At 43.0% G+C, this 12,776-nt stretch overlaps 1 protein-coding gene across 1 annotated transcript; it reads left to right on the top strand.

The window, feature by feature from the left end:
- Positions 1 to 1,374: 1,374 nt before the first annotated feature.
- HNRNPU (heterogeneous nuclear ribonucleoprotein U) lies at positions 1,375 to 10,618 on the top strand. Its single transcript, XM_079763460.1, has 14 exons — positions 1,375 to 2,246; positions 3,095 to 3,206; positions 3,295 to 3,368; positions 5,307 to 5,446; positions 5,990 to 6,089; positions 6,498 to 6,610; positions 6,914 to 7,177; positions 7,452 to 7,571; positions 7,984 to 8,112; positions 8,200 to 8,368; positions 8,665 to 8,904; positions 9,216 to 9,403; positions 9,716 to 9,787; positions 10,253 to 10,618. The coding sequence occupies exons 1-14, from the start codon at positions 1,616 to 1,618 to the stop codon at positions 10,304 to 10,306; spliced, it is 2,406 nt and encodes an 801-aa protein (XP_079619586.1). The 5' UTR covers positions 1,375 to 1,615; the 3' UTR covers positions 10,307 to 10,618.
- Positions 10,619 to 12,776: the final 2,158 nt, after the last annotated feature.

Below are 12,776 nucleotides of genomic sequence, written 5' to 3' on the forward strand. Positions count from 1 at the left end.
AATTAATATTGGGGCAGCGTTATTGTGCCAGTTGAGCACCAGTGTACCCAGTATAATTGACCTCCTTAGTCAGAGAGAGTGGAACACGGGTAGATTTTTCTGGGTTTTAAGATGGTCACCTATCCCAAATCTAAATTCTGGCACCCCTATCTACAACCTCAAGAACATAACACACCTTAGTAAGGAGAAAAATTAAACTTCGAAGACACCAAAAAACAAAACAAAACAACCCCACACATTTCTAGAGCGAGTCTATTTTTCTTTTTTACAGAATCACAGCCCTTTATTTTTCATGAGCTTTTACTAGAGTTTCAGCATGAATATTCCTACAGGAGTACCAATAGAATCAAAGGGTATGGCTTGGCTGGGTTTCATCCTCATTGTTGGCTCCTGGGACCTCACACCCCTGGATGGCCGGGTCCTAAACCGGGCCCAGTGCGCCTTGGAGGGGGTGCGTCTCTTTGGTGGGTGCAGAAGACCCAGAGAGCTGAAACGGGTTTGGCTCAGTGGATAGAGCGTGGGTCTGCGGACTGGGGGTGGGGGGTGTCCCAGGTTCGGCCCCGTCAAGGGCATGTACACTGGTTGCGGGCACATCTCTCTCATCGATGTTCCTAGCTCTCTATCCCTCTCCCTTCCTCTCTGTAAAAAATCAATAAAATATATATTTTTTAAAAAAGACCCAGAGAGGCAATTCTGCGGCTTCATTTCCTTGGCCATTAGAACCAGGCCAGAGGAGTAGGGTGGGGGGTCCCAGGGCAGGCGCACCCCCGCCCGCAGCAGGGGCGTGGGAGAGACAAAGAAGGGCTCTGCCCTCGCCCTTCCCCAGTTTCACATCCAACTCGCCGGCGGGACTTAGGCAACATTAAACCAAATATTAGGCGTAAGGAAACCCCCTGCGTGTAATAACTGCCGATTTGTGTTGCACAAAATCAAAACTGGAAAAAAAAAATTTTTTTTTTTTTTAAATAAGGCATTTGAACCAAATAGCTGGACGGGGCCAATCTAAGATGGAAGGCGGAGGGTTCCAGTTGAAATTGACAAGTGGGGGGACGGAAAGCCTTTGGGTGGAAGCGGCCTCCGGGCCGGAAGGGCGCAGAGACGGCCCGGGTGCCGCCACCGGAGAACCAGGAAGGCCGAGGCGGGCCGCGGAGGGTCGGCTTCAGGCGACAGGCGCTTTGCTCTCCCTCCATCCGCTCGAGACCAATGGGCCCCGCACAGCGCGGACCCGCCGCGCTCTGGGCCGGGACCCCGCGCCGGGGCGCGGGGGGCGGGGCGTCGGGCGCGCGCGCTGGGGGGCGGGGCGTTGGGTGCGCGCCTGCCCTGCGCGCAGACCCGCCCGGCGCGGGGGGCGGGGCCGCTATATTACGTGCGCGGCGCCGCGGCGAGAGGACGTTGCGTGCTCGCTCGCGCCAAGCGAGTCTCGGCGTCTCCCTCGCGAACTCCGTGAAAGGAATTGGCGCCGTTCGACACCAGGCGGGTCCGCTCTGCAGCAGGAACCCACGTCCAGCCGCAGCCGCCGCCGCCGCCGCAGCCGCCGCCCGCGCCGAGGAGCAGCCGCAGCCAGTGCCGAGGAGGAGCGAGTCTGAGCAGCGCCAGCGTGAACGGGGCCCTCACCATGAGTTCCTCGCCTGTTAATGTAAAGAAGCTGAAGGTCTCGGAGCTGAAAGAGGAGCTCAAGAAGCGGCGCCTCTCCGACAAGGGCCTCAAGGCCGACCTCATGGAGCGGCTCCAGGCCGCGCTGGACAGCGAGGAGGCCGGCGGCCGCCCCGCCATGGAGCCCGGGAACGGCAGCCTCGACCTGGGCGGGGATTCCGCCGGGCGCTCGGGAGCAGGCCTCGAACAGGAGGCCGCGGCCGGCGGCGACGAGGAGGAGGAGGAGGAGGAAGAGGAGGAGGGGATCCCCGCCCTGGATGGCGACCAGATGGAGATCGGGGAGGAGAACGGCGCCGCGGGGGCGGCCGACGCGGGCCCGATGGAGGAGGAGGAGGCCGCCTCGGAGGACGAGAACGGCGACGACCAGGGCTTCCAGGAGGGGGAGGATGAGCTCGGAGACGAGGAGGAAGGCGCGGGCGACGAGAACGGGCACGGGGAGCAGCAGGCTCAACCGCCGGCGACGTCGCAGCAACAGCCCCAGCAGCAGCGCGGGGTCGCCAAGGAGGCCGCGGGCAAGAGCAGCGGCCCCACCTCGCTGTTCGCGGTCACGGTGGCGCCGCCCGGGGCCAGCCAGGGCCCGCAGCAGTCGGGAGGTGAGCGGGCGGGGGCGGCGGTCGCCGCGGGGCGGGCGGCGGGTGGGTGCTGCGTTGTAACGTCGCGCGGCGGGAGGGAGGGCCTGGGCCGGGGCCGGGGCCGGGGCGGGGGGGGGGGGAGGCGCGGGGAATCCCGGATTAGCCGGGAGGCCTGGGGATCGGTGTGTGCGACGGGGGTGGCAGCGCCTCCATTATGTGGCTCGAGAGGCGGGGGAACTGCAGCTGCCGCCGGCGGGGGGTGCCCCGGGCGGGTGGGGGGGGCCCAGTCGGGCCGCGGTGGCGCCGCCGCGCTGCGTGCGCGCGGTGCGGGCACATGTCTCGGGGGGGGGGGGGAGGGGAGAGTCCCGAGGGCTCGGGTTGGGCGCGCTTTGGCGGCGCTGGGCCGCGGTATTGTGCGCGGAGCGTGGGGGCTCGGTGTGACGTCACTTCCGGCGGGAGGGGCCGCCGGGAGCGCGGGGCGGAAAGTAAGTACAATGCGGCCGCGGGGCGCGCGGGCCCGGGAGGGGGAGGGGCGGCGGGGCGGGCGCGTCCCCTCTCCCGTCCTGAACTCTTTTTTTTTTTTTTTCTTTTGGGTGCACGTGGGCTCGGCCTGTGCGGCGCTATTTTTCGTTAGGGTTCTCGAATCTTCTAATGGTCTGCCGATACTTGCAGTGTCTCTAGACTGCGTCACTAACTCCAGTCCAGTTTCAAACTGACTGGTTGTTAAATTCGCGTTTGATTCGTCGATTACAAACGCTTACAACCAGGAACAAGGAAATGCCGGGCTGTTTTCGAGCCTTAAAACCCAAGAGCTGTGTGTGTGGCCTTGTGGCTTGGCCCCCCTAAATAGGGGTGTTGTGTGTTTGTAGGAGACGGCAAAACAGAGCAGAAAGGCGGAGATAAAAAGCGAGGCGTGAAACGCCCTCGGGAAGATCATGGCCGTGGATACTTTGAGTACATTGAAGAGAACAAGTATAGCAGGTAGAGGATGCTCCCCCAGTCCTGCCCGTCACCCGGTCTGTATTCTGTGGTGGGGGAAGCTGTATCAGGAGACGATGTTGTCTTTCAGAGCCAAGTCTCCTCAGCCACCTGTTGAAGAAGAAGATGAGCACTTCGATGACACGGTGGTTTGTCTTGACACTTGTAAGTGAAGCTGCTGCTCCCCCCGATTATCAAACGTGGTTTCGGTTTTAAAATGTTAGGAAACTTCAAAATGTAGCTTAACTGCAGAAGATTTAACGGGGAAATGGAAACAGGTTTTTAAAGGCAGGAAGATGATTTTTCCGGTACTTTAAATACTTAGTATAGCATCAGTTGTATTGATAATTAACACAGGCTCTAGCAATTTGGTAATACTTTTATATTACTTGAAAGTTCTTTGTAGGAATGTAAAATTAATGCCAACTTTTGACTAGCTAACGGAAACTTGTAAGGCTTCTTCAATAAAGTAATATCTTTTTTGGACTTAAGTGAGCTATTTGGATTAGTTACATATTTATTAATGGCTTTTCCCATTAGCACACAAGTGTATTCCCTATTCTAAAAGATTGTAATATTACTTTATCAATAACTGCTCTTTTGTTCTCAATTCCAGTTCAGTAGCTGCTGCTTTAACATAAGTTGATTTCTTCCAAAGACCTGGGGCAGCAGCAGTGGCCTATCACTGGGCCACTAGCTTTCTTCACCAGCGAATGGTATCAATGGCAGCGCTGTAAATACCGCTCCTTTACCCAGTTGGGTTGCAATTGAGTATGAGGAAGCATTAGTATTGCAAACCTAAATGGCCATGGCTGTCAGAGTTGTAATTTTTACTTACGAAGAGATTTGTTGATTTAGTATTTGATCAGAACCTAGTTCTTGCAGTGATAGAACAAAGGGTAGAAATAATTGCTTGAAAAATAAGAGGTAAGGTGTCGACCTGCCCCTGTAGAGCCTGGGGAGTTGAAGCTTAGATGCTAGTGTTTTTGAATACAGATTGTTTTACTCAGATATGTTAGAGTGTTAATGTCAAACTCTTTCTTGATTTCTTGTTGAGTACCCTTTACAGGTAGTTAAGATAGTAAAGTCTTTTAAAAGAAAACTACATGGAAAAGTAGTCAGATTAATGTTTTGTTATATTCGGTTTCTTAAGTCTAAAGTATTAGGTATTGGCAAGATAATTGAGGCAATGATTCAAGAAGGTAACACTACTATTATAAAGTAGACAGACTTGTAACTGGTCACCTAGGAATATCAATTTGTTAAGTGCAATATTGGGTTCATTCTATCAATGATGGTCAGGAATTTTAAGAACAAAGCTAATGTAAGGGGAATTCCAAACTGTAGATTTCATTTTTTTCTCACCAATAAAAACTTTTTAAGGAAACAGCTTTCTAACTTCAGCTCTCCCTTAAAAGTGCATGTTAATGAGCCACTGACCCAAAGGTAGCTAGCTAGGTTAAAGGCATTCTGGATTTGGATAATCCCGGAAGTGGGTAAAACCCCCATTGTTGTGGAACAGGCAAGCACAAGGAAAGGAGACCGATAAGTTACAGCATTAGACAACCAGGTTTGTGTTTTGTAGATGAGGCTGCCTTCACAAGTTTTAGAAAAGAATTTAGGATCTAGAGTCCCTGGTGTTTTAAAAATAGAAAGCACAGGATCAGCAGCTCATACTCCTATTAAAAAATATTTGGTCATGGCCTCCTGTCAGTCCTATTGTGGCACTGGTAAATTCTACCTGGTTCTGGCATGCTTCACTTTGATTTCCTGCTATCCTCTACTGCTTGCCTCTAAATCAAGGTAAAGAGCAGAGCAGGTATGTATTAATGTCACATTGTCTTGATTATTTTATATACTTAAAATACACGTTAAACCTTGGTGCTTCTTAGTTTTATAGGTGGTTTACACTTCAGTACATAATTTGACAAGAGTGACTTGGTGGGAGTGGGGCTTAAAATTGAAAATTTAAAAGCATGTAAAAAAGTGTCTATGTAGCAGTTAGACATACGTGCAAAAATTTAATAACCAAGTTTTGTCTACATAGCCGATACATTTATGTTTGATGTGAAAAGAAATAATATGGTATTGATATAATTACAGATAATTGTGATCTGCATTTTAAAATATCAAGAGATCGCCTCAGTGCTTCTTCCCTTACTATGGAGAGTTTTGCTTTTCTTTGGGCTGGAGGAAGGGCTTCTTACGGTGTGTCAAAAGGCAAAGTCTGCTTTGAAATGAAGGTAAATAGAATTTTGTGTTTTGTTTTTTAAGAACCTTTGTGAGTTTCCATTTACTTGGCGCTATTGGGTATCAGTAGAACTTTATTTTTGGAATTTCTGTGAATTAGAAGAGGGATAGAAACCTTTTGTAAAATAGTTGAACATGTTTGATCAGAATTTGTGGTACACAGCCAGCCCCATTTTTATTAAAAGTGCGCTCTTTTTTTAATCAGGCACTTGAAAAGACCCACCAAGGGTTTAAAAATAGACTCTCGGTTTTGTTCCAGAGGAAAAAATGTTAACTATGTGCTTTAATTGTTGTAGGTTGAGTATTGAGAAGATGTAATTTTTAAACATTAACTGTTCTTTTAAACGTGATTCAACCAAATACTTAAAATCTTTTCAAGTTATAAACCCTTGTATCCATTTTTTTTTTTAAGTTCTTGAGTGGGTGACTTTTTGTATTAGTAGCCAGAGAAGAGTTATCCCATGAGATGAAATAAGCCAGGTTTCAAGGGTTTATCTTTTGGCTTATAGTTTAATCATTTATGATTTGACTTTCAGGTTACAGAGAAGATCCCAGTAAGGCATTTATATACAAAAGATATTGACATCCATGAAGTTCGGATTGGCTGGTCTCTAACCACCAGTGGAATGCTACTTGGTAAAGTTTCTGAGTACTGTGTACTCACTGAGTGTTTAGGGTCTGATTTTAGTAGTTAGAGTAGAAGGCATTCCAAATATTTTGCTTGTTTTTGTCCAATTCTGTTAATATTTTAAGTGAGATTAATAACATTAGCATGTAGTAGGCATAGGCTAAGTTTTAGTTTTTTGTTTTATGTTTACTTGTTTTATGACCAGTAAATACTTAAGATAGACTATTATCCATGTTATGCAATTCGCAAGCTAGTTATTTAACTCAATATATCTAGTATAAAGTCAGTGTATGTGAAAGAATATTTAGTATATGCTCATTTTTTTTAAAAACCTTACATCAGGAATACTAAAATATATGGGTCATTGAGCTGTTTTGAAAAAAATCAACTTCATGGTAGTTCATTATTATTTTTAGGAGAAGAAGAATTTTCTTATGGATATTCTCTAAAAGGAATAAAAACATGCAACTGTGAGACTGAAGATTATGGAGAGAAGTTTGATGAAAATGATGTGATTACATGTTTTGCTGTAAGTCATAGCTCAGTTTTTATGTGTAAATGGCAAGTTATATGCTCAGAAAAAAATTTTTTTAAAGTTGTGTCAATATCAACATTCACTACTAACTCATTTTGATAAAAAGTACTTAACGTCAAGTTGACCTAAAAATCTAGTCTTACCTTCTAAGGCAGTATTGTTTCTGCTTTTGGATATAGATTGAACCTAAATAGGTTTTCCATAGGATAATCTTCACTCATTTGAATTTTGAAGTTTCTTAGAAGTTTTACAGGAAGCAGATTAAAACTTAATCTCCCCCCCAACCCCCCTTAACAGAACTTTGAAAGCGATGAAGTAGAACTCTCCTATGCAAAGAATGGACAAGACCTTGGTGTTGCCTTCAAAATCAGTAAGGAAGTTCTTGCTGATCGGCCACTCTTCCCACATGTTCTCTGCCACAACTGTGCTGTTGAATTCAATTTTGGTCAGAAGGAAAAGCCATATTTTCCAATACCTGAAGACTATACTTTGATCCAGAATGTTCCCTTGGAGGACCGAGTTAGAGGTCCAAAGGGGCCTGAAGAGAAGAAAGATTGTGAAGTAAGTGACCTTTTTACAAAAGCATTTTTGAGCACTTAGAAGAGTTAGGTGCTTGGTGTTTTTCATTTACTTTATGCCATTCCTGTAATTTTTCTCTAAGTAGCTATCTTCTCTCTTTATGTGGAGGGTTAAATTTTCCACAAACAAATTACTTTGTTACAGTGCCAGGAAAATTCAGATACTTAAAGTGGGTTTTGTGCACTAAAGCATATTTTTAAATTATTAGGTGGTTTCTAATGATTAGACGGTGAAATAACTTTTCTTTCCATTGTAGGTGGTTATGATGATCGGCTTGCCAGGAGCTGGGAAAACTACCTGGGTTACTAAACATGCAGCAGAAAATCCTGGTAAATACAACATTCTTGGAACAAATACCATAATGGATAAAATGATGGTAAGTAGAATGTCTATCTCAGCATTTTAAAAAGACCTGAAGGTATTCTAAGTAATCCTTCTGCCTACTATCCTTTTCCATTTTGATAGTACTTGAGAGAGGGGAGTTTGCGGAAAGTGAAATTGGTTACTTAAATGTGGGCTCTTTATCTGTAAGGTAAACTGCTTTCCAAATTCTAGGCTTCATTGTCTTTTCTAAAGAATTTACGTTCTCACCATCCAATAGCTACCAAGATTATGAATAGCTTGGGGTCTTAGTACATGCTAATGACCCTTTTTATTATAGCAATAGTGGGAAAAGGGAATATTTAAATTATAAAATGTTGCCTGTTTTCCATATGTAGGAGAGATTTAAGCTGCTGCTTAGCTTAAGATGCACAAGCTCAAAGGAAACTTCTCACTTTTAAAAACAGGTAGCAGGCTTCAAGAAGCAAATGGCAGATACGGGAAAACTGAACACACTGCTGCAGAGAGCACCACAGTGTCTTGGGAAGTTTATTGAGATTGCTGCTCGCAAGAAGCGGAATTTTATTCTGGATCAGGTAAGCTCTAGCTTTGAAGTTGGAAAAGTAACTGAAAATTGGGTTTGGTGTAGAATTAATAAGTAACTTCTCGTTGTTGTTTTTAAGACAAACGTGTCTGCTGCTGCCCAGAGGAGAAAAATGTGCCTGTTCGCGGGCTTCCAGCGGAAAGCTGTGGTCGTCTGCCCGAAGGATGAAGACTACAAGCAGAGAACACAGAAGAAAGCAGAAGTGGAGGGCAAAGACCTCCCAGAACATGCGGTTCTCAAAATGAAAGGCAGGGAACTTTATTCTGTTGTCACATTAACTCTCCTTCTGTGACTTACAGCTGTAAGCTTAAATTAATAGTTTCTGCTAGTGATACTGTCCCAGGAGTTACATTAACTCTTTGTGAATGAGTATGTTTGGCTTATTTCTACCTGTAGGAAAATGCGTTAGTAAACCAGGAATAGTTATTGTAGTGTGTGTTGAAAAACTTGAAGCCATTCAAGAATTGGAGATTTAAGGATTGTGAATGTGTTGTGCTAATCTGACTTTATTCCTTTTTTTTTTTCCTGACTTGATTTCTTGTAGGAAACTTTACACTGCCGGAGGTTGCTGAGTGCTTTGATGAGATAACCTATGTGGAACTTCAGAAGGAGGAGGCCCAAAAACTTTTGAAGCAATATAAGGAAGAGAGCAAAAAGGCTCTTCACCCCGAAAAGAAACAGAAGAGCAATAAAAATAAGAGCGGCAAGAACCAGTTTAACAGAGGTGGTGGCCACAGAGGACGTGGTGGATTCAATATGCGTGGTGGAAATTTCAGAGGAGGAGGCAAGTTAATATTCAGTATTCTCTTTATTTGATTGGCGATTGACACAAGTGAAAATCTTCTAATTTGGGTCTACATGTTACTTAGCTGAATTTAACATAGGAAAACTGATCATATTAATCATAGCTCCTAGTTTTAATGTGATTTGGTAGGATACAAACCTAGGTTATATCACTGGTTAAATTAAACATTACTTTCACCTTTAAACATTTATTTTTCCCCTAAAACAAAGGCAATGGTCCAGAAGAACTCTTAAGTCACATGTGTAAAGGAGGCACAACACCTGTAACCTAACGTATCTCTTGTTTTTTAGCTCCTGGGAATCGTGGTGGATATAACAGGAGGGGCAACATGCCGCAGAGAGGTGGCGGCGGAGGCGGAAGTGGTGGAATTGGCTATCCGTACCCACGTGGCCCTGTTTTTAGCAGCCGAGGTGGCTATTCAAACAGAGGAGGGAACTACAACAGAGGTGGAATGCCCAACAGAGGGAACTACAACCAGGTAATGATTTATGATCCCTGCATGCACTGATCCCTAATTATGTATATACATTAGTCTAAAAAGAGGAAGCTTGTGTTGCATAGCCTCTGTAAGAATTGTGGGGACACAGTGTAAATGCACTGACATAAGAAAAGTTAGTGATGGCAGTAAAATGAGTCCACTTAATTAAATTTGATTTTCAGGTACACTAATTAGTAACTATCCCATTTCTGTGCTGTGCTCTCTCATCCTTCCCATGTACAAACCTTCTAAGAAGTTGTACTCTTGAGTTAGTTCTTAAAGATTTTTCTTTCTTTTTTTTTTACATTTTAGAACTTCAGAGGACGAGGAAACAATCGTGGCTATAAAAATCAATCTCAGGGCTACAACCAGTGGCAGCAGGGTGTAAGTAATTTCTTATGTGCTTAGTACATTAAATTGTATTTTTTCATAAGAATCATTCTTCAAAAAGATCTTATCCAGGGATTGAAGTGTTTGTAAGTGTTACAGGGCAAGGTGTAAATTGTTGCAGTCGTAGCCATAATCTTTATCTTTTGAAGGTAAAATAGGTTGATGTTTGGTATAACTTAGTATTTTTTTAATTAGTATTTAATACATATGGTTCTTTTTACTACTAGCTTTAATTGTATAAACTAACCAAGTCCTGATGTGTTTCCTTTTGTAATGTGTTTATTGATGATGATAATGGGATATTAATACTAACTGAACATGGTTTGATAGAAATCAGAGGTATGACAGATATAAATTTGTTTCCAGCAATTACTCTGAATTAGATTCATTGTCATTTCCTAAAAGCAGTTTGAGTGGCTTATTGATGTTTTTTCTTTAAAAAAAAATTTTCTCTTACAGCAATTCTGGGGTCAGAAGCCATGGAGTCAGCATTATCACCAAGGATATTATTGAATACCCAAATAAAACGAACTGATACATATTTCTCCAAAACCTTCACAAGAAGTCGACTGTTTTCTTTAGTAGGCTAACTTTTTAAACATTCCACAAGAGGAAGTGCCTGCGGGTTCCTTTTTTAGAAGCTTTGTGGGTTGATTTTTTTTCTTTTCTTTTTTGTACATTTTTAATTGCAGTTTTAAAGTGAATCGTAAGAGAACCTCAGCATTGTGCACGATAAGAGAATGTGTCAGTATTTCAGGGTTCTACATTTTATCTGTAAAATGTGACTTTTTTTTTATCACAACAAAAGTAAAATGTTGCTTTGTACCTGGTGTCTTTTATTAAGAATTTACTCCCCCCATTTCTCAGAGATAACAGTCGGGAGTCATTGTCACAATATAATAGAAATGTTAGCAACCAGATTCATGTAAGGACTAAGTGGTCCTCATGAATTGCATAAGACTCTGTACTGCTCATATTACACTCCATCCTCTCTGTAGTTTGCTGAGTAGTGGAGGGGGTATGCTAAATAGTAGTTTCTGACAATAACTGGGAAGGCTTTTTCTTTTTAAATAACATTGGAATTGGCATAATTGAATGAAGATAAAACTTGGAACCAAGATAGAGAAGATGGAGTGTATGTAGAAGGGCTGTTAAAAATGTAAAACTTGGTTGTATTATTTGTGGAGGCTCAAACTTGTGAAGGTTAAATACCATAATTTTCCATTTGTTCTGCATTTTGATTCTGAAAAGAAAGCTGGCTTTGCCCATTTCTTATTAAAAAAACTTGTTGTAAATCCAGTTGTCTAATGGGATCTATATGAAGTTAGCTATGTCTGTATGCCCTTCTCCCACAAAATACTGTATAACTAGTGTGCTTGTAGTAGTTAACTCCACCATCTTTGTAAGCTAATGCAATTGTGAGTCACCCATTTATATCTTAATTTTTAATCATGTCAGTTCTTGAATGGGTATCTCCTTAGCCTGCTGATTTCTTTTTTCTTTCTAAAGAAAGTGGGTGGAGAAATTAATTTAGACGTTTGTTTGCAATAAAAAGAATTCATTTTACTCTCGTTTTGGGATTCTCGCCATCAAGGTTCAAAATCCCTTTTTAAAACTCCCAAGAGGAGAAAACCTAAGTGTGTGCTCTCTGGACAGCTTATTCTTTACTCTGTACTTGGAACATTTAGGTTTTAAAAACTTAAATGTATATTGACAATTGATCTGAATTATGAAGTAAAGTTGAATTCCCTTCCCCTCCCCCACAGATGACTTAACATTTAATGAGGGGAAAAGGTAATGGCTGGGAGAAGTTAACACTCAGTTTATCATCTTACAAAACGCTAATGGCTGTCCTCAACTGATATTTTATATACATACGTAATACATGAAACTCTGGGAACAGATGCTTTTAGAAGCCATCATGCAAGCCAGTCATTGATTTCACTACTACACAACACTGCTAACTTAACTGTAGCTATGTGATAACATTAGATCCCCTAACTGTAATTTTATTGGGTTTGCACAGAACACTTAATCTTCTAAAGGACCCTCACTAATGTGAAGTGAGGAATCAGGAGTCAAACTGTAGAACTAAAGCTTCAGTCTAGTGTTTCGTTGGTATTTTAGGTTGCTTCTGGTAAGTTTAGGTTTGTCTATATTTGATTGCTTAGATTTGTTTTAGCCACTTCAAATCAGATTTTTACCTTAAACTAGGTTTTTTTTCTACAAGCTGAGCTGGAGTTGAGTTTTAGATGTTGGTGTAGGTAGCTTCAGTTGATAACTTTGTGGAACAGGACTAATCTTACAATCACCATAAGAATACTTAACAGCACAAGGCAGTGTCTCAAGGGCTTTTGTCTTTTCAGCAATTAGCGAGCTGCTGGCAGTGACTAGCATGAGCTACTTTGCAGTATACATTATTACTAGGATTGCATAGACTTAATTTAAACCCAGGGGGCAAAATTCAAACTTTGTTGCTAATGAATGCTTAGGTAATCTAAATGTCTAGGTGCCTTTAAAAATTTTTGAATATACCTTGTAGTTCAATATTGCTTACTAAGAACTCCATATTCTAATAATTGCAGTGGAAGAGTAATGGCCAAATGACAGGAACGAGTCTCAAGATCAGAATTAGTAATGTCTATGGTTATATTAAAAGAAATAATCTTAGAAAGTATCTAAAACATTCAGAACAGGGAAGGGAGAGCACTAAATAGCAAGCAAAAGGGAGAGAAATGCCAAGTTTAGCAGAGTAAGATCTGTGAATGAGAAACTTGTTTTATCCACTCCTCCCCTTGCCTACCTCTCCTGGAAAGCAAAACAAAAACAAGAGGAACAGTGCTGAACAAATGTCCCAACTATACCTAGGGAACACTCACTGTGAGATTGCTATTGGGTGCTTTTCACTAGGAAGTTCTGCAGTTCACTAGAAAGTTCTGCAGATGCTGAGTCAAGTGTTGGATCAGATTGGTCAACTATCATA

This window comes from Cnephaeus nilssonii (genome assembly GCF_951640355.1).
Source record: "Cnephaeus nilssonii genome assembly, chromosome: 23".
Lineage (NCBI taxonomy): Eukaryota > Metazoa > Chordata > Mammalia > Chiroptera > Vespertilionidae > Cnephaeus > Cnephaeus nilssonii.

Bases quoted from the DNA above. Each gene is read 5' to 3' on its own strand.
- HNRNPU (XM_079763460.1), top strand. From the start codon at position 1,616: ATGAGTTCCTCGCCTGTTAATGTAAAGAAGCTGAAGGTCTCGGAGCTG. The intron at 5,447-5,989 runs GTAAATAGAATT...TTTGACTTTCAG, and splicing joins AAGTCTGCTTTGAAATGAAG to GTTACAGAGAAGATCCCAGT. The intron at 7,572-7,983 runs GTAAGTAGAATG...TTTTAAAAACAG, and splicing joins CCATAATGGATAAAATGATG to GTAGCAGGCTTCAAGAAGCA.